Here is a 27,355-nt window from a genome sequence, read left to right as displayed (position 1 = left end):
TGTAACATTCATATTCTCTAGAAGCCAAGGAGGAACCCAGGCTCAGTTATTAAGTAAGACAGCTAGAGTTGCAGGTGTTAGGGATCATAAGTGACATTTCACAGGACAGAATCACAGCCTCAGAAGTCTTAGTGTCCTTGGTACAGATAGCCTTTTCAATGAGAGTTTCCTAATAAAAAATACAATAGAAGTAGCTATTTTTATATAAGTTTCCACTCTAGACCAAAAGAAAGATCGATACTTTTGTGAAAAATCTCAATTCATCACTTTATCTGAATTGGTTTTCTGATGCAGAAAGGTGACTGTTTCTGCGGCCATCAGGCAAGAGGGAGTGTTTCTCCTAGCCTTTATGAGATTTTCTCTCAACTGCAGTCAGAGGAGTCTGCAGTTCTCAATGAAGAGCACTGGAGTTTCATTAGTTTGCACCAAGAGAAAAACGAAAAGCGAAAATGAGGAAAAGGCTGGGTGTGGTGGCTCATGCCTATAATCCCAGCACGTTGGGAGGCCAAGATCAGAGGATCGCTTGAAGCCAGGAGTTTGAGACCACCCTGGTCAACATAATGAGACCCCCATCTCTAAAAGAAATAAAAGTAAATAAAATTAATTTAAAAATGAGGAAAAGAGCAGAACAGGTTTCTTAGCAAGTACGCTGGAGCATGAAGTGTTTTGCATCTAGAAGGGATGGAGAGTGATTGAGTAGGCGGGTTGGCTTCTGTTTTACATGAGATAACCAGGGAATGTGTCTATGATAAGATGCTTAAACATGAGGGTGTGAGCACTGCAGATATCTGGATGAAGAGTGTTTAGGCAGAAGGTGCTGCAGAGGCAAAGGCTCTGAGATGGGACCATGCTTGGTGTGTTTGAAGAATGCTAAGTAAGCTCATGTGGTTGGAAGCCAACCAGGCCAGAGGGAGAGTGGTAGGAGATGAGAGAAGGCCTTGTGGGCCGTGATAAGGGTTTGGATTTCATTCCGCATGCAATGGGAAGCCACTGGAAGGTTCTGAGCAGGGGAGTGGCAAGAACTGATTTAGGTTTCACAGACTCACTCTTGTGGCTGGATAGAGAACAGACTACAGAGGGCTCAAAGACCATTCACTTAATGACTTGAACGCATGTTCCTTGGTGATTTTATTTTTTGAATTTCCAAAGAAAAGTAATTTATTTTTTACAGTTAGGGCACCTGAGAAGTCCAAGGTTGAAGGGGTGCATCTGGTGAGGGCTTTCTTGCTAGTGGGGACTCTTCAGAGTCCCCAGGTGGTGCAGGGTGTCACATGGTGAGGGAGTTGAGCGTGCTAGGTCAGGTCTCTCTCCCTTTTCTCATAAAGCCACCAGTGTAAGATAACCCATTAATCTATTAATCCGTGAATAGATTAATCCATTCAAGAGGGCTCTGTACTCATGATCCAATCATTTCTTTTTTTTTTTTTTTGAGACAGAGTCTTACTCTGTGGCCCAGGCTGGAGTGCAGTGGTGCGATCTCGGCTCACTGCAAGCTCTGCCTCCTGAGTTCACGCCATTCTCCTGCCTCAGCGTCCCGAGTAACTGGGACTACAGGCGCCCACCGCCACGCCTGGCTAATTTTTTGTATTTTTTAGTAGAGACAGGATTTCACTGCGTTAGCCAGGATGGTCTCGATCTCCTGACCTCGTGATCCGCCCACCTCGGCCTCCCAAAGTGCTGGGATTACAGGCGTGAGCCACCGCGCCCGGCCGATTCAATCATTTCTTAAAGGCACCACCTGCTACATACTGCCACATGGGGGATTAAGTTTCTAACACATGAAATTTGGGGGATTCATTCAAACCAAAGTATTATTTGTTAAAGATGATCTTAAAGAACTTAACTTTCTTTAAAATTTAAAACTTATTTATTTATTTATTTATTTATTTTGGAGATAGGGTCTTGCTATATCACCCAGGCTGGGGTGCAGTGGCACAATTATAGCTCACTGTAACCTTTAACTCCTGGGCTCAAGTGATCCTCCTGCCTTGGGCTCCCAAAGTGCTGGGATTATAGGCATGAGCCACTGCACCTAGCGCTCTTTTCTTTATGCTAGAAACATTCAAATTATTCTCTTATAACTCTTTTTTTTTTTTGAGATGGAGTCTCGCTCTGTCGCCCAGGCTGGAGTACAGTGGCATGATCTGCCTGGCCAGCATGGTGAAACCCCGTCTCTACTAAAAATACAAAAAAATTTAGCTGGGTGTGGTGGTGCATGCCTGTAATCCTAGCTACTTGGGAGGCTGAGGCAGGAGAATCGCTTGAACCCAGGAGGTGGAGGTTGCGGTGAGCTGAGATCATGCCACTGCACTTCAGTCTGGGTGACAGAGCAAGACTGTTTAAAAAAAAAAATGACTTTTATCAAAAAGACAGGCGATAGTTGTGGAGAAAGGGGAACCCTCATACATAGTTGGTGGGAATGTGAATTAGTACAGCTACTATAGAGAACAGTATGAAGTCAGGCAGTGTGATGCCTCCAACTTTGTTTTTTTTTTGCTCAGGATTGCTTTGGCTATTTGGGGTCTTTTGTGGTTTCATGTCAATTTTAGGATTTTTTTTTTCCTATTTTTGCAAAGACTGTCATGGGTATTTTGATAGAGATTACATTGAATCTGTAAATTGCTTTGGGCAGTATTGTCATTTTAACAGTATTAGTTCTTCTGATCCATGAGTGTTGAATATCTCTTTTTTTGTGTGTGTTCTCTTCAATTTCTTTCATCGGTGTTTTATAATTTTCCTTGTATAGATCTTTCATTTCTTTGGTTAAATAGATTCCTAGGTATTTTACTTTTATTTATTTATTTATTTTTTTCGAGATAGGGTCTCACTCTGTCATCCAGGCTGGAGTACAGTGGTGCGATCTTGGCCCACTGCAGCCTCTGCCTCCTGGGTTCAAGCAATTCTCATGTCTCAGCCTCTAGAGTAGCTGGGATCACAGGTGCGCGCCACCACACCCAGCTAATTTTTTGTATTTTTAATAGAGACAGGATTTCGTCATGCTGGCCAGGCTGGTCTTGAACTCCTGGCCTCGAGTGATCCACTTGCCTCAACCTCCCAAAGTGCTGGGATTACAAGCATGAGCCACTGTGCCTGGCCGGTATTTTATATTCTTTGTAGCTATCGCAAATGGGATTCCTTTCTTGATTTCTTTCTCAGATTGTTCACTGTTGGTGTATATACTTGCTACCGATTTTTATGTGTTGATTTGTATCCTGCAGTATTACTGAGTTGGTTCATCAGTTCTAACAGTTGTTTGGTGGAGTCTTTAAGGTGTTTGTTTGTTTGTTTGTTTGTTTTTTTGGTCAGTTCAACTTTTATTTTACTTTTAGGGGAGTACATGTGCAGGTTTGTTACCTGGGTATATTTCATGATGCTGAGGTTTAGGGTATAGTGAATCCCATCACCTAGGTACTGAGCATAGTACCCAATAGGCACTTTTTCAGCCTTTGCCCCCTCCCTTCCTCCCCACTCTAGGAGTCCCCAGTGTCTATTGTTGCTATCTTTATGTCCATAAGTACCCATTGTACCCACTTATAAATACCCACTTAAAGCGAGAACATGCAGTATTTGGTTTTCTGTTCCTGCATTAATTAGCTTAGGATAATGGCCTGAGTCTTTAAGCTTTTCTAAGTGTAAGATTGTGTTGTCTGTGAACAAGGTTAAGATGACTTCTTCCTTTCCAATTTGGATGCCCTTCATTTCTTTGTCTGGCCTACTTGCTCTGGTCCCTTGGAAACTTTCCATAAGCTCCTATTATAGCTGTTACCATACTGTCCTATAATTGTTTCAGTGTCTGCCTTTGTCCACCCTGCTGTAACAGCCCTATGATCATGCTGAGTTCATCTCCAGCCCCAGCCCTGCCTGTGTTGGTTTCTTGAGCTGTCCTTCAGTGCCCTGTGAGACCAGGGTCCTCCTGCAGATGCCACTTTGATGGAAAGTGCTGTGTTTTCCCTTCTGCAGGGCCTGATGTACCACGATGCCTCTCGCTGGGGCCTTACGCTACAGACTTATGTGCAGCTCACCATGCTGGACAGGCATACTCGTCCTCAGGTACGTTTCAGATGCTCAGTTTCAACCTTCTTAAATGTTTTCTTCAGACTTGGGATATGTGATTGCCAGGAAGGGAAACTTCACAAGGAAGCCAGGCTAGGCCTTCAGTGCTGTGCAGGCCTCTCTGTGTGGGGCCAAGGTCTCTGGCTCCTTTGGTTCTCTTCTGACCAGCCTCTAGTGCCCCCACCCACAAACCTCAGCCAGCCAGGTGGTGCCCCCGCCACCATTCTGAGCTCACATCTTTATGACCTGACCACTGCTGGGCTCAACACCGTTTAACTCAGTTCTTCTCAAAGTGTGGTCCCTGGACCAGCAGCAGAAGCATCACCTGGAAACTTGTTAGAAATGCACATTTTCAGCTGGGTGCGGTGAATCCCACCTGTAATCCCAGCACTTTGGGAGGCCGAGGCATGCGGATCACCTGAGGTCAGGAGTTCAAGACCAGCCTGGCCAACATGGTGAAACCCCATCTCTACTAAAAAATACAAAAATTAGTCTGGTGTGGTGGTGTGTGCCTATAATCCCAGCCACTTGGGAGGCTGAGGCAGGAGAATGGCTTGAACCCAGGAGGCGGAGGTTGCAGTGAGCTGAGATCATACCACTGCACTCCAGCCTGGATGACAGAGTGAGACTCCATCTCAAAAAAAAAAAAAAAAGAAAGAAATGCAAATTTTCTAGTCACATCCCAGACCTGCTGAATTAGAAATTCTAGGGATGAGGCCCAGCAATCTGTGTTTTATCAAGCCCTCCAGGTGACTTGAATGCATGCTTTGTTTGTTTTCACATTTGAGAACCACTAATTTAACCTTCATGGGGTCTGGCTCTTAGTTCAAATTCTTGAGACAAAGAATCTGATTGGTTCAGCTTTGGTCAGGTATCCAGCCCTGGTTCAATCAGGTGTTGGGGACAGGACACCAAGGCACAAACATGGCTGCTTAGGCCTATTCCATCAGTGAGGATGCATCTAGAGACAGAGTCTCTTAGAAGAAAGGGGGCTGTGGAGGTCCTGATCAGCACCTATGTTTCAAAGCTGTAAGCACAACTTACGATGCCAGCTTTAAGGCTCTGCATGAAGGAGACAGACTATCCCTACAGCCAGTTAACACTGGCACAGCTGCTGGGCTGGACAGTTCAATCCCAGTCTGGGTACCTGCAACAATAGCTACCATTCTTCTGTAAGTCTGTCTTTTAAAATTGAAAGATGTGAGCGGGACCTTTTTGGTGAATAAGAATTTCCATCTCCCCAGATATCTGTCTAAATGACACAAATCCACAAATCAAAAGATCTGAGGTTAGCGCATTTTGCCTTTGCTAATCTGCTTTTCCTGAGCAGGCACTCAATTGCAAACCTAAGTTGTATCTAATGATATTTGAATAGGAAGGGATGTAAATGTGCTCCTCTATTTAAGGAAATCTACCTCAGGAGGCAGAGAGATGGACAGACCAGGAAGGATGAGCAGAAGGAGACCAGAGGGATGAATGGGGAGCTAGGAAGTAAGGAAAGAGAGGACGGAAGAATGGAAAGGAAGATGGTTGGACAGAGGATGGATGGACAGAGGGACAGCAGGGAGAGGGAGGAAGTGCCTGGGTTATGGCTTTGAATCTGCCTTGGATTTGTTGGCCCAGGTCCCATGGGTGCTGTGGGCCATGGCCAAGTGAGAGTAGTGTTTGTCTGCCTGGTATCAAGGGTGAGGGCGCCTCTTGCTTCCCAGAGGAATGCTGGACAAAGGGCAAGATCGTCTGCAGAGGGTTTGAGCATCCTGGTAGAGAGGGGCACTGTCAGGCTGTCTTCCTCTCTCTTGGGCATCGTTCTTCCCAGTATCCATGGGCAGAGCCCCCAGAACATCACCCCCAACCCGACCCTCATGGGGCTGTACCTCATGCATGCGGTCCCTCTGCTTAAGCAAAGTCACCCTATTTAGGTCTATGATAGTCACCGCATGTTGCCTCAAGTGGACAGCTTTGGATGGTTTCTCCAGGGCTTGGCCGTGTTCCAGTTGAGACTCACCTCTCATCAAAGAGGCGGCTGCTGATGAGCCCTCAGCCTCGGCATTGCTGGGCCATGCATGCACCTTTGGGGTGTGGGGTAGGTCAGAGTGTAAGGAGGACACAGCCTGAGCCTGGTGGCAGATGTGGCTTCTCTTCCTGGCAGGGGAGTGAGGAGGTCCTCCTGCTTCACTCTTTCTGCCGCCTTGATTCTCGTATTCAGCAAAGTCCCCAGGCAGGGGGAGTAACAGACATTTCTCAAGGCCTCCTGGCTGTCTCCTCTTCCCCTGAGTTAGTGATTCTCTTTTTGTTTTCCTTTAGGTGTCATCTGTACGGTTGATGGAGAGGTCGATTCACAGTGCAAGATACATTTTTGTAGAAAACCTGTATAGAAGGTACTGTAGTTGGCGTAATTGATAATTTATTAAACCACTAATTTTTCAAAATGAAATAGAAACTTGTTTATTTGACAGATATGGAGTACCTGCTGTTGTATCAGTTATCCATTGCCATAGCAACGCGGTGTAACAAACAGCCACTAATCCTCATGGCAGACAGCTATCTGCATTCTATCTGCATTCATTGCCCAGTCAGCCAGGGTGGTCACCAGGCAGCTCTGCTTACCTTGGCTGGGCTCAATGAGATGTCTGGGGATCAGCCGATGTAGGATAGCCTAAGCAAGGGTGACTGGAGGTGGCTCATCTCTTTTCCTCTTGCCTGTCACCCTCCTTCTGGGACCAGCAAACCAGCCCAGGTGTCCACTTCTCACGGTGACAGAGGGTAGAAGCAACAGCAGAGATGCAAGGACATATTTTCAGGCCTCTGCTACAAGTTTACTAACATTCCATTGGCCAAAGCAAGTCACATGGTCACATGAGCCCAGGGTGGAAAGGTGGGAGGGTCCAGTGAGTTACACAGCATGTTGCAAGGCTAAAGGGAAGGGTGGAGAGTTGGGCGAGTCAGACGCACGGTGTGCGTCGCATTTGTTGTGTTTTTCGCTAAAAGCTTCCCTCATGAGAGCAGACTCTGTGATATATACCTAGTTAGGGGCTTCTGGTGGCCCGTCAGTGCCAAGGGCTCAGGCATGGGGCCCTCCATCCCTGTGCTCAGAGACTGCTGATTTCTAGGGGTCTTGGGGAAATGGGTTGCAGACCCCACCTGTCCCTGCCGTGAACTTGGGGTACTGCTGTCCTTCCCTCGCAGAGCTGTTCGAATGTCAGCGCTGGAGGCCCTTCCTCCCACTCTAATCTGCAGCTGTCTTCCTAAATGCCCTGTCTCCCAGCCCTCCCCGACCACCTTGTCTAGATAGGGCAAGAACCTTGTTAGTCTTTGTTTCGTTTTTGGTTTTGGTTTTTGTTTTTTGAGGCAGGGTCTGGCTCTATCACCCAAGCTGGAGTACGGTGGCACAATCTTAGCTCACTGTAACCTCCGTCCCCCAGGCTCAAGCCATCCTCCCGCTTCAGCCTCCCGAGTAGCTGGGACTACAGGCACACACCACCACACCTGGCTATTTATTTTGTATTTTTAGTAGAGACAGGATTTCGTCATGTTGCCCAGGTTGGTCTTGAACTCCTGGGCTCAGGTGATCCTCCTGCCTTGGCCTCCCAAAGTGCTGGGATTACAGGTGTGAGCCACTGTGCCTGGTCCCCTTGTTATTCTTAAGGACTACCTTCTGTTAGTTTTCTTTGTAGTATTTAAGGCAATCATATGAAATCATTTAACCAGTTACGACCTACAAAAATGGCAGTTTTGTGTGGTTCAACTTAGTATGTGTCTAATTGTTTATTGCCCCCCCGGACCATAAGCTCCTAAGGGCAGGCACCAAGTTTGGTGTCCTTGCCTAGGGTGGACCCAGCACAGAGCAGGATCCTCGTTGATACTTGTTAGCTATTGTTGGATGAGGGGACCTGTGGCTGTGCTTTGGTCTCCAGCCCAACTTGTTCCCCAGGCTCTGGTCCCCCACTGTTTTGCACCTTTCATTTGACGGGCCACTAAAAAGGCTTCTCCTAGGAGCCCTGAGCTGCCATGGATCATGCCTTTGAGCCTGTGTCACCCCCCAAAATGAGAGCCTCTGCCCCAAATCCACCCAGAGCATCAGAGCAATGCTGTGGGCTCAGGGGCTGGCAGCCAAGGTGAGTCCTGGCCATGGCTTTGCCCCCTGGCCTCAGACTTTTCTTGTGGGCTGCAGCTTGCCCTCTCAGCAGGTGGCATTCCTGACCTTAGAGCCCCATTTTCACCTGACAACCTGGGTTTCCAGGTGTCCACTGCTAGGTTTATCCAGCCCTCTGCCCTCCTCAGCTCCTGCTCCTTAGCACCTCAGCCAGAGGGAGGACAGGCAGGACAGAGGAGAGCGAGAGCAGAAGGGAGCCCCTGTTATGTTTGTGTACTGCTCTGATTAGAACTGTAGCCCGAGGCGGAGGTTGCAATGAGCCGAGATTGCGCCACTGCACTCCAGCCTGGGCAACAGAGCGAGACGCCGTCTCAAAAAAAGAACTGTAGCCTGAGCAACAGATCTTGGCAATGGGGTGGGATTACCTATGAACCTCGCAGAGTAGGGCTGTGTCTGTCTTTTAATCACATTTAGCTTGGCCTGTTCTGTGTGGGGTCAGTGGCTCTTGTTGCTTTTTTTATTTTTGAGATGTGCTTGTGCTCTGTCACCCAGACTGTAGTGCAGTGCCATGATCATGGCTCACTGCGGTCTTGATGTCCTGGGCTCAAGAGATCCTCCCACCTCAGCCTCCTGAATAGCTGGGCCTACAGCACATGTCACCACTTCTGGCTAATTTATTTCTTATTTTTTGTAGAGACAGGGTCTCCCTGTGTTGCCCAGGCTGGTCTCAAACTCCTGGGCTCAAACGATCCTCCTGTCTGAGCTTCCCAAAATACTGGGATTACAGGCATGAGCCTGGTTACAGCTGTGCTCGGCCTCATGGCTCTTTTTGAAGCAAGTAATCTGGAATGGAATGACCAGAGGTTAAGGGGAGAGGAGGATAGAGTGTGGCATTTGGTGGGCCTGGGTTCTATCCTGGCTCTGAAGTTTGCTCTGTTTGTGAGCAAGACCAAGTTTCTAAATTTCTCTGAGCCCATCTCTCATCTCTGATTCCTCTTGTCCATCTCTGAAGAGCCTTTGGACCTGCCACCTCCTTCGTATCTTAGGACCCTTTTGTGGGTCCTTGCCCACCTTGGTCTTTATTAAATTTGTGAGTTCCCCAATCCTACCCCCAAACCTGTAGGCCACCCAGTGCCAGGTAGATTTCCCCAGGAGCCATTTGTCTTTGTTTGGCCCAGGTCACAGTTCCTGCTGATGGCCATGGGCTTTGGTAACTCACGCCCATGGTCCTGCGTCACCACATTTCTGATGTGTCAGTTCTGTATCTCCCAATCTCTATGGTTATGGCATTGGTCCAGATGACATGGGCCTCGCCTGGAGCTGTTTTATGGGTAGTTCAGGAAGAGAATGTAGCTTTTAATTTTTTTTAGCTCTTTTCCTGTCCTGATGACTTTATATTTATGTCTCTCCCCAGCCCTCCCAGAATGCATGGCCTCTGTGGTTAGGATTTCTGGGGGACAATGAACCACAGAAGAAACTTACAGCATCCTTCTTTCTGTTCTTGGGATCTAATTGTTTTAAGTTCATATGGCTTTCGGGGGGCTCAGATTCCCCTGAAGACCTTGTTGGGGCCTTGAGACCCATCACTGGGTTCTCTTGAAGCCAAAGACTGTCAGTGGTCATGTGGCCTCGGGCACTCCAGAGGCTACTGGGAGCACTGTGGCTCCCAGCCTGGAGGGCCAGGCTATCTAACATGGTCTCCAGGGAGATGAGAAAAGGCGGTGTTCCTCAGACCCTTTCATCCGAATCCTCTGAAGGCAGAGGAAAGCTCCCCACAGCACTGCTTCCTCATCCTCCCAGCCCCTGTGGTCCAAAGCAGCCACCTGCCAACAAACCAGAAGTTTCCTGGAGTCTCCTGTTTTAACCTAGAATTCATTGAGATTTTGCATTTTCCTCCATAATATGTTCTCAAGTTTGTATCTAAAAATAATAATTTACATACTTATCATTGAGGACAATGGATGCTCCTGTATTAAACACCATGCTTTGCATGTGGCTTGGAGTTCCCACTCCCTCAGCCACATACCCCAGAGTCCCTAAGTCCAGGAGGCAGAGAACCGAGAGGTAGGGGCATTCAAAACACCTTCCCAGGGCAAGTGATTCACTTGTGAACTGCACCTGCTTATGTGTTCCCTGGAAACGGGGGCATCTGCTCTCATGGTTAAGGAACAGGGCAGGGACCCATGGACAGGAGCTGCGTTTATTATCTGGTTGTTGACCCTATTGGGCAGATAAGGAACTGAGAAAGGATTACAAAGCCAGTGCTCCTTCCTGATCAGGCAGGAACTAACCACAGGAGAGGAAGGTGTTCTGAACCCTGCTGTGTGGGAGCAAGCGGCAAATGAGGAAGTAGCAGGAGGCATCTAGATTTCTCTCATCAAGGCCAAAGGCTTCAGGGCCCACTGGGGCCCCCAAAGCTGAGAATCCTGAGGTACTAGCCCCAGGGGGAGACTCTGCCTCTTTCCAGACAGGCCTTACTCTAAGCTTCTACCACAACCACCTGTGCATCTTGTTTATGGGCCAATTCCACTTCAGTAGCACTGAGGTGGGGCCTGAGAGGCCACATTTCTAGCAGGTGCCCAGGTGGGACCATACTCCTACTGGTCAGGGATCACACTTTGAGGAATACGGGCCTCAGAAGAAGGTGGCAGGGCCGGGTGTAGTGGCTTATGCTTGTAATCCCAGCATTTTGGGAGGCAGAAGGGGAAGGATCACTTGAAGCCAGGAGTTCGAGACCAGCCTGGGCAACAAAGTAAGACCCCCATCTCTACAAAAAAATTAAAAAATTAGCTGGGCCTGGTGGTGCACATCTGTAGTCCCAGCTACTTAGGAGACTGAGGCAGGAGGATTGCTTGAGCCCAGGAGGTCAGGGCTGCAGTGAGCCATGAGCAGGCCACTGCACTCCAGCCCAAGTGACACAGTGGGACTTTGTCTCAAAAAATAAAAATAAAAAAAGCTGGTAGCCAGGTGGTCCACAGGGCACCCTCCATCCCAATGCCGCGACCCTTTTCCCCTGGAGTTCTGACGGTGAGGTGGGCTTCCTTGGGGCGTCACTGGACCTTTGGGGGTCATAAAAGCAACAGCCTCGGCCTGAGGGTTGTCTTCGGGGCCATGGTGAAAAGTTCTGCGCAGTGCAGGATTTCCTGTTTCCTGTACCTGGCCTGTGGTTTCTTAATTTCACGTTTGTTGCTTCATATTTGGGTTGCTGGGGGCTGTGTTGTGTTATCTTTGTTTTTAAGGTTTCTGGCCTTATTCCTAGGCCGAGAATCAGGCAGCCATCGGGCAAAGTAAAAAGTATTTTTAGCCAGAGCCACAGAAGGGATGAAGGGAAGGAAGACTAGAGCTTGGCCACTCTCCGGACAACTCCAGCTGCCCTCGATGCAGCGGTCATCCACAACGAAGTATTACTGAGAAAGTAGATGTGGGGTTTTTTTGTTTTTTGTTTTTTGTCTTTTCGATTTTGAGGCAGAATCTTGCTCTGTTGCTCAGGCTGGAGTGCAGAGGTGGGATCTCAGCTCACTGCAACCTCTGCTTCCCAAATTCCAGCAATTCTCCTGCCTCAGCCTCCTGAGTAGCTGGGATTACAGGCGTCCACCACCATGCCCGGCTCATTTTTGTATTTTTAGTAGAGACGGGGTTTTACCATGTTGGCCAGGCTGATCTTGAACTCCTGACCTCAAGTGATCTGCTTGCCTCAGCCTCCCGAAGTGTTGAGATTACAGGCGTGAACCACTGTGCCTGGCCAAAGTAGATGTTTTTAGAGGTTTCTGCTCCTCCAAAATGCAGATTACTGTCATTGTCACTACCTATGCAAAATGTAGCATAGAACTGAGTTTGGCTGGGTCCTTTGCCCATACCTAGAATAAGGTGTCTTGGTTCCCACTTGCAAGGAGTTCAGCCAGGTACTGGGAACCATACGGTGGCATGTGGGGCATCAGCTCCTGCCTGGGAGCTTGTGTCTCCTCATTTCCTGGGATGCTCTAGGAAAAGGCTTCCCAAAATGCCATGATGGGGAGCCCTTCACAAGGTGGGAGGGCACATTACCATTGCCCCTTCAGTGCTCGGGTTGATCTTTTTCTCCCTCTCAGAAGCTCTTGCAGCCTTGGTTCGGGATCTGTGGGGGCCTGGACAGAAGGGTATACGGCAGGCTCAAGTCCCCAGAAAAGCCCACATATTGGAATCCTGCATCTCCTCAAAGTAAAATTTCTTGAAGGGTGTTCTTGCTCTTTGGGCTGTCGCCAGGGGAGAGACCCGCCTCTTCTGGCACTGTCTACCCCGGCGAGGTTGGGGTGTACCGAATGTAAGTGCAGTTATGCCACCAGGGATTTGAGAGGGCTGTGTTAATTGCTGGAGAGGAAGATTCCAGTTACACAGTGTCCTTAAAGACGAGAACTTCTTTTTTTTTTTTTTTTGAGACGGAGTTTTGCTCTTATTGCCCAGGCTGGAGTGCAATGGTGCAATCTCGGCTCACTGCAGCCTCCACCTCCTGGGTTCAAACGATTCTCCTGCCTCAGCCTCCCGAGTAGCTGGTATTAGTCATGTGCCACAACGCCCGGCTAATTTTGTATTTTTAGTATAGATGGGGTTTGTCCATGTTGGTCAGGCTAGTCTCAAACTCCCGACCTCAGGTGATCTGCCTGCCTCAGCCTGCCAAAGTGCTGGGATTACAGGCGTGAGCCATTGTGTCTGGCCAAAGACAGGAACTTGTAAGGGGCAGGCAGCTGGCTGGCATGAAAAGCTGAAGGTGGTGAGCAAGATTCAGGTAGCTAAAGAGGCCACACAGGTGACTGTGTGGGCTGAGTAATGGGAGGCAAAGGTTTTACAAGATTGCCTGGTTGTCCTTTTCTATGAACAGAAGTGAGGGCGTGGAGTGGGACCCAGCTGGGGAAGTGGCATGCTGACTCACCTGTGGCTGGTGGTTGGGGACACTGAGTAAGACCTGGTGTTTGGAACCACAGGCTGGGCCTCCTCCCCTGCTGATTGGCCCAGGGGCTTAGGTTCTTCCCAGCTCCTGTCTAGACTGAAACTCCTGGTCTGGGTCATGCGCCTAAGAGCTGTGGCCTTCCTGGAGCTCAGGCTAGAGAGACACTGGACTTGATCCGGGTCAGCTGACAGACTGGGGTGGGCGGGTGGTGCAATGGAGAGTATTTGGGTTTGGGGGTAGGGAGAGCCAGGCTTGGACCCCTGCTCAGACAGAGTTGGCCTTCACTTCTCTGATCCTCAGGTTTCTTCTATAAACTGGGACTGAAGCCAGCCTCACAAGGTCTTGTGAAAACAAAAGGAAATAACGTATACAAGGGAGTTCTTCTAATCCATTCCGCACAGACTTGGGGGCTCTCTTGGCCTCAGGGAAGGATGTAAGAAATTGTACTGATGTAACAGCAGGATTCATGTGGACCAAGACCTTGGTTTTGCCCCCTTGGGGTCAGGGGAGGGCTGAGACCCCCGTTCCCACTGTTGAGTCATGTGCTTGGATTTGCCAAGCTTGGATTTGCTTGGTATTGCTCTCTGTGCATTCTGTAGAAATAAAGGCAGTGGCTTGTCTTGTCGGTGGTGTGGGGGGCCCCATGCTTGAGACAGACACAGGAGGAGCTGGGCAGAGTTCCTAGGAGGAAATACGGTTAGAACAGCGCCCACTGTGCCCCATGTCCCTTGGAGTCATGGAGATCAGGCTTCTGTTTCCTCGCTCAGCTCAGCCACTGGTCATTCAGTCCTCCTGGATCCCCCAGCCTCTTCCGGCACACAGTTCTAGTCATGGAAGGGTTTTCAATAGGTCTGGCCTACTGACCCTGCCCACGGGAGGCCACCCGACCAAGGACCCCTTCCAAGAGCATTGGGAATGGAGAGGCTGCCCCTCAGTCTGCACCAACCCTGTGGGGGAAGCCTTTTGTTTGGCTGTGGTGGGGGTGGGAGTGGGAGGCCCCTGTGACTACCTGGAGCTGATTCCCAGGGGAGCTGTGGCAGGGGCAGAGCCACTGGAGTCTCTCAGTCCCAGAGTCCCCCACAGATGTGACCCCCTTCCCATGTCTCCACGTGCGGACCTCCGTGCACTGTGACTGTTTTGCAGTGGTGGTCGGTTTGGTTTTAGTTAACACTGCTTCATGTGTTCTGAGCTGTGGTTCAGTTCCATGGTCATATCTGTGGGCACCCTCCCAGCTCTGGGATTGGACAGAGTCTCCCTCGAGCTGTGCAGACACATGAGGTACTCCGGTGGCTAGTCCAGCCTTGGACACTTGGGAGACTGTCCCATGGGCAGCTCTGCTTCTCTCCAGTTGCTGCTAACCGGCCCCACCCCTTCGGTGCCACCTTTTCTGTGCCCTCAAGCTGTGAGTTTGCTGGAGTAGGGGAGAAGCTAATCAGCAGCTTCCTCATTGCACATCCTCATTTTCTTAGAGTCAATTTTGTTCTCAGTCTTCTTTTTCCAGAAAAGGAAAATAAGAGAGAGTGGTTTGGTTTCTTGAACATCAAATTTTCGGAGCTGAACTAACTGAAACCCAACTCAGGGTAGCCTGAACAATGAGTTGTCATCAACTCCCAACAGATGGCTTAATTTGGTGCCTCTGGCCTGGTTTCTCTACATTTTGCTACTCTGCATCCTGTTTGTGTCCTCAGTGCAATTCTCTCAGGGTGACAATGTAGTCATGGCAGCATTGGGCTTCTCACTCGCTGGTTGGAGTAAGAGCAGGTGTCTTGCTAGTGGCTCTTCCCTAAGCGTGCGGAAATATCTTTTCTGTAAGTCCCTGCAAACCTCCCTCACGCCTGCCTAATCCAAATCGGGCCCCTGGCTGGGGGAGGCCCTGCACTGATTGACTTAGCTTGGCTTCCTGAACCCATCGCTGGAACTAGGGGAGACGACTTCCCTTAGACCAATTGTGCCTACCCTAAAGCATGGAAGCTTGGGGTGGGGTGAGGTTTCCCTGAAGCCCTTGGATCTGTGGATGGACCCTGAATAAAGAATGGGCTACTTTTAAGGAGGTAAGTGGAGAGGAGGCAGGGAGGCAGCCTGTGGGCACAAAGTTGTCGCCTGAACTTGTAGTGCCTGAGTTTTGTTGGCTGGGAGTCCCCTTTGCAATGCTGTAGGATTTCCTTCCCACTCCTCCCGCCTCCCCTCCCCTACACAGCTTCCCCAGGTTTTCTGGGAGTGCTGGCAGTCCCACAGGTTGGTCTGCCCTGGCCTCTGTGCTGAAGTCTGCTCAGGCCCCGCTGCTGTTCTCCGTCCACTCTCCCGCTCCTCTGTCAAATACTCTTCTCTGCTGAGGACATGGGGGTGGTCTCAGAGACTAGGGGAGAATGTCCCTCTCCAGTTGGTGCCATGCCTTGCTGTTAGGGCCCCAAGACAGGGCTACTTGTGCCCTTGGCCTCCCAGAGTGCCTGCCTCACTTTTCCAGCCTCTTCCTTCCATCCGCATCCCCTCATGGGACTGGAGTCAGCCCCTCCCTGCCCCCTCCCCACTGGGAGCCTCCCATTGCACATGGCTCGGGTACGGCCACTCACTCCCCCATGGCCAGTCTTGCCGAACCCAGCTCTGAGCAGGACCCACGTGGAGCCATTAGTGGAATGGAGGATGTTAAAGGGAGAATTCCTCTGCTAGGCCTGTGAGGGTCGTCTGCCTGCTGATGGGCTTGTGCCCTCCAGCTGTGGCCATTCCTGCTCTCTCTTTCCTGTTGATTTCCTCCCAGGGCACAGGAAACCCACAGGAATACCAGGAACAGATGCCAGATTTCTCCTTCACCCTGGCTCGTTCTTCCTTCCCACTTTCTTGCCTTCTTTTCTTTCTTTTAAAGTTAACATTTAAAATGTGTAGTAGGCCGGGCGCAGTGGCTCATGCCTGTAATCCCAGCACTTTGGGAGGCCGAGGCGGGTGGATCATTTGAGGTCAGGAGTTTGAGACCAGCCTGGCCAACATAGTGAAACCCCGTGTCTACTAAAAATACAAAAATTAGCCAGGCATGGTGGCGCACGCCTGTAGTCCCAGCTACTCAGGAGGCTGAGGCAGGAGAATCGCTTGAACCTAGGAGGCGGAGGTTGCAGTGAGCTGAGATCACGCCGCTGCACTCCAGCCTGGGCGACAGAGTGAGACTCTGTCTTAAAAAAATAAAAAATAGACCATCCTGGCTAACACGGTGAAACCCCGTCTCTACTAAAAATACAAAAAATTAGCCAGGCGTGGTGGCGGGTGCCTGTAGTCCCAGCTACTCGGGAGGCTGAGGCAGGAGAATGGCATGAACCTGGGTGGCAGAGCTTGCAGTGAGCCAAGATCACACTACTGCACTCCAGCCTGGGCGACAGAGCGAGACTCCGTCTCAAAAAATAAAAAAAAATAAATAAATAAAATAAATAAAAAATAAAATATGTAATAATGCTCCCCAACCCCCACTGCTGATTTGAGAAGTAATGTGTTGTTAAAATTTGGAAAATACAAAAAGTTATAAAGAAAAAAAGAAACATCTCATGTAGTCCTGCAGCTTGAGAAAAGCACTTTTTACATTTTGATATTTTTCTTTCCCGCCTTTCCAAGATGCATTGGTGAATACTTTTGGAAATGTGGTTGGGGTATACACAGTTTTAGATCCTGTTGCTTTCACCGAACATTAGATTTGAAATTTCTCCATGCCATTAAATATTATTTTACAATATAATCCTTCAGTTACTGCGTGAATTTTCTGTTATATTTACCAAGATTTAGTTTTTTATTGGTTTAAACAATGCTGCAGTGAGCATCATGATTATTTTCACAAAATAAATTTTTTGTTTTGTTTGAGTCAGGGGTCTCACTCTGTTGCCCAGGCTGGAGTGCAGTGGCATGATCATGACCCACTACTGCCTTAAACCCCTGGGCTCAAGTGAGCCTCCTGCCTCAGTTTCCCGAGTAGCTGGGACCATAGGCATGCGCCACCTCCCCTAGCTAATTTTTTTGTAGTTTTTGTAGAGATGGGGTCTTTCCATGTTGCCCAGGCAGGTCTTGAACTTCTGGCCTCAAGCGATCCTCCCACCTCACCCTCCCAAAGTGCTGGGATTACAGGCATGAGCCACCACCCGGGTCCACAAAATAAATTTCTAGAAATGAAATTGGTTTGCTGATTCATTGCCCAACCTGAGCACTGTCTTTGTTCTCAGGGTACAAGCTTTAAAGTCCCTTTCTCTGCTTAGAGTTCCAATCCCAAGTGAATTCTCCCATCACTCTGTGCCATGGCCCTTGCAGCATTGTGCCATAAGCCGCTCCCAGGCAGCAGGAGGTTGGGAATGCTTAGGGTCCTTGTCACTGCATGTCCAGTATTGCACGGATCACACTGTGCCCTGGTACCCTTGGTGACTCCCTTTCAGTGAGAGCCGTCTCCAGATCCTTTTGGGGGAATTGCATAGCCCAGAAGTTTTCTCTTAGGTGAACAAGCCCTTACAACTCTCATTGCAGTGGGAAGATGCCAGAAGTGGACTATGTAGTTCTGTCAGAATGGTTTGACTGGATCTTGAGGAACATGGACGTGTCCGTTGATTTGATAGGTGAGATGCACCCCTCCCTTCTCCCTCTCTGGTCTCTCTCCTGGGTCCCTTGAGGATGTGCTTGGCTGGGCCCCAACCCTTGGGGGCAGTGGGTGAGGCACTTGCCCTCGGCAATTCCTTCCCCATGGGAGTTCAGCTTTCTCCCTGAGGGCAGACAGAATTCAGGACTTCTGGTCTCTCATGGAGAAGAACCCTGGCCTTTGTTCTTTAAACTTCCCTCCCTGGCTTAGCTACTTTCAGACCCAAATCCTCTGTGATCTGATGGGTTTTTCTAGTTTGCAAAGAAACAGGAAGGACAGAGCCTGAACATTCACTGAGACCTGCTGGGTGTGAGGCCTGTTTTGAGCTCTGTCTATGAACAGAATCCCATTCAGCCTCAAAACGACCCCACGGGGCCGCTGACACGGAAAGAGAATGAAAGTCGAGGCTGAGGGTCAGTGGTCAAGCCGAGAGCTGGCCCTCCCTGCCTCCTGCTCGAGCTGTGCAGACCTTCCTCCCGCCTTTGCCTGCGTGCCTGCTTTGCTTCCAAGCCATGAGCAGAGTCCTGAGAGCCACGTATTCTTTTAACCTCAGTTTACCTTCGGACCAATCCTGAGACTTGTTACCAGAGGTTAAAGAGGAGATGCAGGGAAGAGGAGAAGGTCATTCCGCTGGTAAGAGGCCTCTTTGACTTGGTTAAAGACAAACTGGGAAACCACCTCTGTCCAAGCCCGGCTTCCTCTCCCGGCCCCACCCCCATGAGATAATTGTGCTCTTGTCTGCAGAGAGAGAAACAGGAACCAAGTATATCAGAGGGTGAACTCTGACTTCCTGTTTGGCCAGAGACCCACGTGGATGTCCAGATCTGCTTGGCTTCCTGTGGTCGCTGACTCACGGTTTGGCAACCCTCCTGCTTGGAGGCGTTCCCCTCCCCTCCCCACCTGCCCCTCCCCATCTTGGCAGCACCAGGGCTTGTCTGTTCTGCCTCCTGAAGATTGCCTGGCCTTGTGCTCTCTGGGTCCTCCCTAGAATGCGAGTTCCAGGAGGGCAGGACCCAGCCCTCTTGTGCACTGCTGCATCTCTAGTGCTTAGCACAGTGCCCGGCACGGAGGCGGTGCTTATGCTTAGTGGTGTTTGCCCACTGGAGAGATGCCATGCCCTTCTGAGTTCTGCTCAGGCCACACTGACTCTCATGGGGACTCCGCCAGTATAGGCCCGGGCTGTGCATCTCGCCCTGGCCCTTCCCTCCTCACATCTCCCTTCAAAATCTGGCCTCCAGGCTGCTGCACGGCTGATATTTCCAATACTCATCACCACTCGTGCAATTTCCCAGCCCAGAACCCTTCAGTGCCTTGCTGCTGGCTAGAATGCAGTCCCCACTTTGTAATACAGCTTACGACCCGGCCCCAACTGCCTCTCTGGCATCATCGTCCTCCGTTCCCTACTTCCTATGCTCTGGCTATAAGGAACTAGTTGTGGCCACACACAAACATCCACACACACAGTGGAGTTATGCAAATGTGCCTTTGCACAGTCGTTTCCTTTGTCTTTAAAGTGTTACGCAGATGTCACCTCCTCCAGGAAGCCACCCCTGACCTTCCTTCCATTGTAACCCCCCCCAAACCAACCCCTGGCTTTCTGTGATCATGGGCCTTAGGACAGCATACTGACACTATTTGTTTATACCTTTGTTCCCTATCCCTCACTAATGTGAGCTTTTTAAGATTGGGTCTTATTCCCTCTGTGTCCTCTGCACGTGCCTTGGGGCCTGGTGCCTAGTAGTTGCTCAGTTAGTATTGAACTGAATGTCCCATGTGAGAAGCTGCCACTGGAGGGAGACAGAGGCTGGACAAGCATTCAGTGGGGTGTCAGGGGCTCTGAGCTCAGGATAGACTGGACTGGAGGCCTTGGGAAGCCTATCCAACTCCTGAAGCCCTGCTCAGCCTTGTTTTTCCCTGGTGCCAGCACGATGCATTCCTGCCATGAAGGCCCAGGCCTCACTCTGGGCAGCTCCTTTGAAATCTTGGAGACAAGAATGCTAGGAAGATGGAATGTGGTGGAATGGGGCCAGGCTGGACCATGCTGTGATGGGCGCAGCAGCTGTGTGCAGTGACCCAGATGCTCCCCAAGCCTGGGGTCCCTCCAAGCCGTGATCCAAGCCATTGTCTTAAGGGTTTGACCAGGTCCATGGGACACATCTGGCTCCTGTTGCCAAGGGAGAGCTGGGCAGGAGATGAAAAGGCAGCTGCAGAGTTGACACGCGAGCCTCTGGGATGGCGAGTGGAATCCGTGTGAGGAGCCGTCCCACTCTGTGCCTGGGAGAGCACGAGTATCTGCTCTGCCTGGCATGCAGGGCCCATGGCTCGGGAGGGCCTGTGCCGCTTTTCCCTTGGGCTCTGCCGCATCAGGCTTTCTGCAGTTGGTGGTCTTTATAGTCTGGAGGGTCTATAGGTTACGAGTTGTTGAGGGGGTAGAAGGGCAATGTGTGAGGGTCACAGTCCTCTTGGTGGCAAGACAGAGGGGAGGGTTTAGAGGCTGCCCAGGGCTGGGCCCCTGCCTGAAGGAACTGAGGCCCTGCTGCTGCAGAAGTGGCAGTAAATGGGAGAAGCCAGGTGTGGGTCCTGCCTTTTGCCTTGGCTTTGATTCAGGCGCCAGGGGAAGGGCCAGTGTTTGTGCCCACGAACCCCCAGTGGAGCAGAGCAGGGTGGCTGGTGACACTTCTGCTGTTTTGCTCAGCCTGGCCACCGAGTGTGTGGCTGCGTCTGCCGCTGTCCACCTGAGCCAGGTTTGCTCTTGCAGGATTCCTTTGTCTGAGTCACTCCCCTTGGTCATTGACTACTTTGCCCCCCTCTGCTTGAGACCCTTGGTGGGTGGGGTCTGCTCTGCCCACTCCCGACAGACTGCTTGTGTTTCCCTGGCAGGAATACCTAGAAGCAATTCACCATCTCCATGAGGAGTGGCTCATTAAAGGCAGCCTTTTCCCCGTGGCAGCCCCTGTTCTGGTAAGACTCCCTTACAGGGTACGAGACTGTTCTAGAAAGAGGAGTGACCCAGGGAATGTCAGCCACCTTGCAGACAGGGGAGGGCACAGTCCTCTAGAATTTGACAACTTGGAAGGAGGAAGGTGGGAAGGCTGGTCCTCTCTCTCCCAGTCCCTGTTTCTGGGCTGAGTCTCAGTGAGTTGGCCAGACCCGAGGGAAGGCAGTCTGTGCCAGTGCCATCACACCTGGCAGTTGTCACTGATCCAGCATCTTCAGCGAAGACTCTAGACCCAGGTTTCAGTTTTCACCATTTGGGATGGTAGTTCCTCTGATGTGACCTTCCTTCTTCCGTGGATGACACAGAGCCTCATTTCACCTTTGTTTGGTGACTCAGGTCATCAGAAGGAATGTCAGTGTCTGGTCTGGGCTGTCACACAGTGATGCCCTTAGGAAGTGCTGAGGTGTGTGGAACTGTCTGCCCTGCCCACTAATGTCTCTGCGTTCCTGTGTTTACTTTTTACAGTAACCCTCCTTTCTCTTGCTGCCATGTGTCATTTTTGACTGATATTGATGTGTCTGCCCCCGTCAGCATTTCCTCACTTCCCCAACTCCTTGTTTTCCAGTTTGCTCTTTCCAGATTTCTTTACTCAGACAAACGTGCAGTGGCCCAGATGCTCCCAAGAAATGCGGAGTCTGGGGTCCCTCTGAGTCTTGATTGGAGGGAACCTAAGATGGTTACATACACAACATGGGGTTGGCTGTGAGGCAGGGCTGTGCGCAAGCTTTTGTGAATGGCTACAGGAACATTGTTTGATGGGATGTGAGGCAGGACTGTGCATGAGCTTTTGTGCGTGGCCATAGGAACATCTGTTTGGGCTCAAACACTTCTGCTTATGGCTATTGCAGGCAGTGAGGTTGCCGGAAAGTGAGATATTACTGTAGTAGTTTTTTGTTTGTTTGTTTTTGAGACAGAGCCTCGCTCTGTTGCCCAGGCTGGAATGCAGTGACGCAATCTCGGCTCGCTGCAACCTCTGCCTCCTGGGTTCAAATGATTCTCTTGCCTCAGCCTTCTGAGTAGCTGGGACTACAGGCGCATGCCACCATGCCTGGCTAATTTTTTATATTTTTCGTAGAGATGGGATTTTGCCATGTTGGCCAGGCTGGTCTCAAACTCCTGGCCTCAAGTGATCTGCCTGCCTCAGCCTCCCAAAATTCTGGGATTACAGGCATGAGCCACTGCACCCGGCCTACTGTAGTAGATTTTTAAATAAGTACAGCTTATTTTTCTCCCTCATTATGAAAAAAAAAAAAAAGGAGGGTAGAAAGTGATGAGAGAAAAAAACAAATCATTCATGAGCTTACAGAGTCTCACTGTGTTGCCCAGGCTGGTCTCAAACTCCTGGGCTCGTGTAATCTTCAGGTCTCAGCCTCCCAAAGTGCTTGGATAATAGACATGAGCCACCATACCTAGGTACATTCTTAAGTGAAAACCTCATTGGAAATGTAGATTGCCCTAGAGCTGAGAGTAATTTGGCTCTAACCTTCCTTTTTATCTGCCTGCAACCTTCTGTGCCCCTCCCTGCCCCCTGCTGCCTGCTTCCATCTGTCTGTCTCCAGCTGTGAAAGGAGGATGCTGCTGAGGTCAGTGCAGCCCTGTGACCCATGTGTCTAATTTCCAGGTGATTGAGGCTGACCACCACATGGAGAGGATGTTAGAACTCTTTGAACAAAATCGGGATCGAATATTAACTCCAGAGAATCGGAAGCGTTGCCCATAGGAGACAAAAGGTCTATGGCTCATGTCTGAAAAATGCCTGCTGCTGCCAAGTTAGCTATTGGGAGCAATCTGGAAAAACTTGCTCCCAGGAGGGCTTTGTGTCTGGCCAGCTTGATTTTCCTAATGGTCTCATCTCCTTTGCTAGTGTCTTTGTCATGCGTCTCTGGCCCTCGTGGGTAAATGACAAACGGGACCAATGGGTTTGCCAAGCCCTTTGCTGTTCGCAGCCTCACATTCCCCCGCTGCCTCTCCCAGTGGCTTTGTGCTGCCGAGTTGTTCTCATGAAGCCCTTAGGGAGAGCACCTGTTGTGTGCCTGACACCACGCTGGAGCTGTGTACCAATCGTCTCAGCCTTCATTAGGAGGCCGAGGTAGGAGTCTTATATCCCAGGTGAGGAATTTGAAGCTCAGAAAGGTTGAGGGGCTCCCCAGAGGTCACACAGCCCGTGTGCAGTGGAGCTGGCACCATTCAGACTTTCAGCCGACTCCGCAACTTTCCCTTGCCCTGGGCTGCCTCCTCCTGAGAGCTGTTCCCCACTGCCCTGCCTCTTCCGGTTGGAGGCTCTCATGTCTCTTTGGGGAGAGCTGGCAGTGTGCGGAGCCGATAACATTTTCCCAATATTGAGCAGTTCCCAAGGACAGTCAGCATTTCTAGACTTCCACAAAATTATGCTGCATTTGGCTGGAGCCCGGTGTTCAGTGGTTTCCCTGCCGGAGGCCGCTGCAGCCCCATCTACCACGTCTTCATGTGGACCTTGAGATTCACACGCTGGCTCCTGAAGGGTGCTCCGTCTCCTTGGTGATGAAGGTCCTGCTTGAACTGCTGCCAACTCCATGTCGGGGAAGTCGCTTTTGGTGCCTGGCTGGTTTGCCCAGAGCCAAGCTGGGGCAAGGGGAAGCCAGCCCTGGCTTCCAAGGCTCCCGTACTGTCTGTGTCCTTGTATAAGGAGCTTTGCTCTTGGAATTACTGAAAGTCTGTGGCCCAAGAGAGAGACACAAGTGGCCTTAAGTCTTTTTGAAATGTTATTTCATCCAGGGAAATGCCTCGAGCCATAGAGCCTGAAATCATCTTTGTCGGTTCAGAAAATACCTTAGCTTCACTCAGCTGGAACTGCATTGAAGGCGAGGCTGTCCCTTGGATCAAGCAGAAAACAAGAGAAAGAAAGAACATTCCCTTTGGGGATAGTCTGGAAAGTTGGGATTTGCAAATAAAGGCTCTGGAAGCATTGCTGGTCCTGAAGCTTTGGAGGTGGGCAGAGAGAGCTTCAAGAAGACTAGATGCAAACCCTGGAAAGGATTAAGGCTCAACTCTGGAGAAACAGGCCACAGCCTCTCAGAGCAGCCGTTGGCTGTAAATAGAGGTAGCAAGGCCACTCCCAGGCCCCTGTGAGTGTGGGTACCTGTGCATGCGATGCTCCGACTCTGCAGAGGTGCCAAGTGCCCCTGCTGGGCCAGTCCCAGAGAGTTAGGAAGTCAAGGACTCCAACTCCTGGTTCTTCCTGTTTGGACCAGTTCTTGTGCCATTGGCAGGATGAGAGGCAGCAGCCAGGCGGGAGCTGTGTCTAGCAGCACCTGTAGCCCACGTGCTGCTAATGAGCTGGAAAACTGGGGAAGGCAGAACCTTTGTTACCAGGAATCTTGACATGTGGGGTCTGTCTTTGAGAATTTGTAAATGAACAGTCCAATATTTCCTCTCGGCTCATTTTGCGCATGCATTTTGGGGGAAATGTGATTTCTCTCTCTCTTTTTTTTTTTTTTTTGCCTAAGGCACAATCTCAAGAGGTCCCGAGAACATGTACCCATGATTTTTCTCTTGCTCTGTGATACCCAATTACTCCTTCACCTAAGCCCTGTTGTTGATTTTGAAGTGCTTCCTAGGCCAATGATTTTAGCTTCTGCCAGCTCCTTTTGCCAGTAGAGTGACGTGTTTTTATTTTTCAGACTCCGTGTTTCCTAACGTGGAGTGTATGGGTCTAAGAAGAGCCTGCTGTCCTCCCTGCCTTCCACCTTGGGGAGGAGGCTGGGCGCATCAGCAGTGGCCAGGGCGGGTCGCAGAAACCTCCTAGCCTAGAGACCGCACCTGAAACGGCTGAAGCCAGCTTGCACAAGGACTGCTGTTCCCCTGCGGCAGGCAGAGCTGGTGGGGGCAGGGGTCACAGAGCAGTCATAGACATTGTGGACCAGGGCAGGAGAAGGGCAGATGGCACATGGGCACAACAGGGCCTTGTCCTTAGAGCACTAGGGGGTCATGGCTGGGAGGGGCATGGCAGGGGCTGGCATCCCTGTAGAGCCAGAGGGGCCACCCAGGGCAGTGACATTCCAGATGTGTTGGGCTCACCTCATCGTTGCTGTGAGACTGGAGTTCCATGGGGACATAAAGTCAGTACACCCCAGAGCTGCTCAGCTGCTCTACCTCTCGCTGACTTTTTTGTTGCACATCATATACATTTTCTTTCAATTAGCATTTATTTCAGCTTTTATTTAAGCTTTTTGACTGTACATGTAAAATATATGATTATAACCATTTAAAAATATCTTATGTACCTGTTTTTTTTTGGAAACTAGATAGAAATATATTTATCTTTTACATAAAAGAAGTGTGTAGCGGGGTGGTCCAGGGCTTTGTGGTGGCTTAGTGGCCATCGGGGTCGCAGGCTTTTCCCACCTTTCTCTTTTGGGTCCACCTCTTGGCTCCTGGCTTCCTTCCCCCGGGGCCTGACTGTCCAGGATGGCAGCTGGAGCTCCTGCTCTGGCCACGGTTGGCATCAGAGCCCACTGCTCCCCATCCACTCTTTAATCCAGATGCTGATAATGTCCCTTTCCAAGGCATAACTAAGATAAGCTGGAAGGTTCCTACAAGGCTTTGCTAGAGGCCCTGGGAGGTGGGGGAAAGGCAAGAGGGCAGTGCCCACCCACAGACCGGGTCACATGACCTGGCATCAGCGCTGTGGGGTCCTTTGGTCCTCACCTCCCTCTCCCCTCTGCCCCCACGTCATCCTACCCTCATCTTCACCCTCACCATTCCCATCCCGTACCGTAATGTCCCTTGCGAGGCCTAACTGTGAGGAATGAAACCACCTCATCCTTGTTCCAATGACATGAGTGACCGAATTTACAAACGAGTGAATGTGGACCTCTGGAAACATTACCCAGCTTGTTTTTACTTTTCACTTTCTCTTTCTGCCCCTTTCATTTCCATAGGAGCCCTTCACCTAGATGAGAAGTGTCCCCCTGCCTGGGGAATATATCAGTCAGAACAATCTTCCTGCAGACTTGCACCATTAGACCCGAGGGACGGTGGTGCCATTTAAACCTCAGAGCAGGTAAAAGGTGGTCCTGAAACCTGTCTACCCACAGGGTGCTATGGAATCTGAATCACTTGTTTTTTCCTAGAGCCCTGGGGTGGGGAGCTCCCTCAAGTGTTCACATGTGTGTGGAATGAGGAACACCCATCTCCTTGGCCCTCTCCACCTTGAAGAGTTAGTTATTAAAATAATTGACAAGCTCTTGCAAATGTCAGTCATCCATTGTTCAGAATGGAATAGCAATAATACATCCCTGGTTGCTCTGGGCTTGGCCAGGATTACTCACTGAAGGCCTCAGGGTTACTGGCACACACTTTCTTTTCCTAATAATCCCATCCCCTCAGCTTTCCTAAGGCTAGAGTGAATTTCGTGTTCCTCTAGTTTACATAAGATGGTGAACTTGGCAAGAGCTATCATTAAACAGAAGCTAAGAGAAAGCCTGTGTCGTGGAATCCAGAATGGGTATTGCCATTTACTGCTGTCCACAGAAGCTGTCTTGAATTTCTTTCTGTGTCTCTTCTTTTTTTTCTTTAAGACTGTTGTTTACCAGACTAGGTTCTGTGGAACACAGGTGTCCTGGGAGATGGTTAATCATTACAAAATATTGGAAACAATCTAAAGATGCATACATAAGAGAGTGGTCAAATAAACCATTTTCCATTCACATGGTGGAGTACTATGCAGCTGTATAGAAGAATGAGGAAGATCTCTCTGAATAGATATGAAGTAATGTCTAGGACATAAAGTTATGTGAAAAAAGCAATGCCCAAACGAGTGTCTATAGTGTGCTACCCTTTATATTAGAAAGAAGAGAGGCCAGGTGCGGTAGCTCATGCCTGTAATCCCAGCACTTTGGGAGGTGGGTGGATCACCTGAGGTCAGGAGTTCGAGACCAGCCTGCAACATGGTGGAACCCCACCTCTACCAAAAATACAAAAAAGTCAGCGTGGTGGTGGGCACCTGTAATCCCAATTACTTGAGAGGCTGAGGCAAGAGAATCACTTGAACCCAGGAGCTGGAGGCTGCAGTGAGCCAAGACTGCACCATTGCACTCCAGTCTGGGCAGCAAGAATGAAACTCCATCTTGAAAAATAAAAAGAAAAGTGATAGAAGAAAATACACAGATGCAAAGGAAATAAGGAAGGACGCCCAGAGACATAATAGGTTGGTGGGAAAAGGCTAGAAAGAAGGAAAGGATGAGACTGGGCTACAGGGATGAGAAGGGAATGACACTTCTCTGAAATATCTTTTTATTTTATTTATTTATTTTTTTTGAGACAGGGTCTCACCCTGTTGCCCAGGCTGGAGTGCAGTGGTGTGATCTTGGCTCACTGCAACCTCCACCTTCCGGGCTCAAGTGATTCTTGTGCCTCAGCCTCCTGAGTAGCTGGGATTACAGGTGTGTGCCACTACGCCTGGCTAATTTTTGTACTTTTAGTAGAGACGGGGTTTCCCCAGGTTGGCCTGGCTGCGCTCAAGTGATATGCCCACCTTGGTCTCCCAAAGTACTGGGATTAGTGAACCACTGCGCCCAGCCTGAAATGTCTTTTTCTATAACTGTGACTGTTACATACTGTGACGTAGCAATGTTTCACATACCCTTCACATACTGCCAAAATAAATAAGAGCAACCAGGATGTAGGGAAAACAGAAAACAAAATTACAGA

At 50.0% G+C, this 27,355-nt stretch overlaps 1 protein-coding gene across 10 annotated transcripts in view; it reads left to right on the top strand.

Annotated features, from left to right (window-relative positions):
• Positions 1–24,915, top strand: part of TK2 (thymidine kinase 2) — a 41,887-nt gene extending 16,972 nt beyond the window's left edge. For 8 of the 10 annotated variants that reach the window (XM_063717338.1, XM_063717336.1, XM_002826500.5 and 5 more), the window contains 6 exons: positions 3,961–4,050; positions 6,358–6,431; positions 17,559–17,647; positions 18,221–18,300; positions 20,548–20,628; positions 22,287–24,915. In XM_063717338.1, the coding sequence (XP_063573408.1) occupies positions 3,961–4,050; positions 6,358–6,431; positions 17,559–17,647; positions 18,221–18,300; positions 20,548–20,628; positions 22,287–22,385 (513 nt within the window). In that variant the 3' untranslated portion in view covers positions 22,386–24,915. The other 2 variants (XM_063717337.1, XM_054534024.2) reach the window with 1 other exon arrangement.
• The last annotated feature ends 2,440 nt before the right edge of the window (positions 24,916–27,355 follow it).

Source organism: Pongo abelii, chromosome 18 (genome assembly GCF_028885655.2).
Source record: "Pongo abelii isolate AG06213 chromosome 18, NHGRI_mPonAbe1-v2.0_pri, whole genome shotgun sequence".
NCBI lineage: Eukaryota > Metazoa > Chordata > Mammalia > Primates > Hominidae > Pongo > Pongo abelii.
This window is presented reverse-complemented; position numbering and strand designations above follow the sequence as displayed.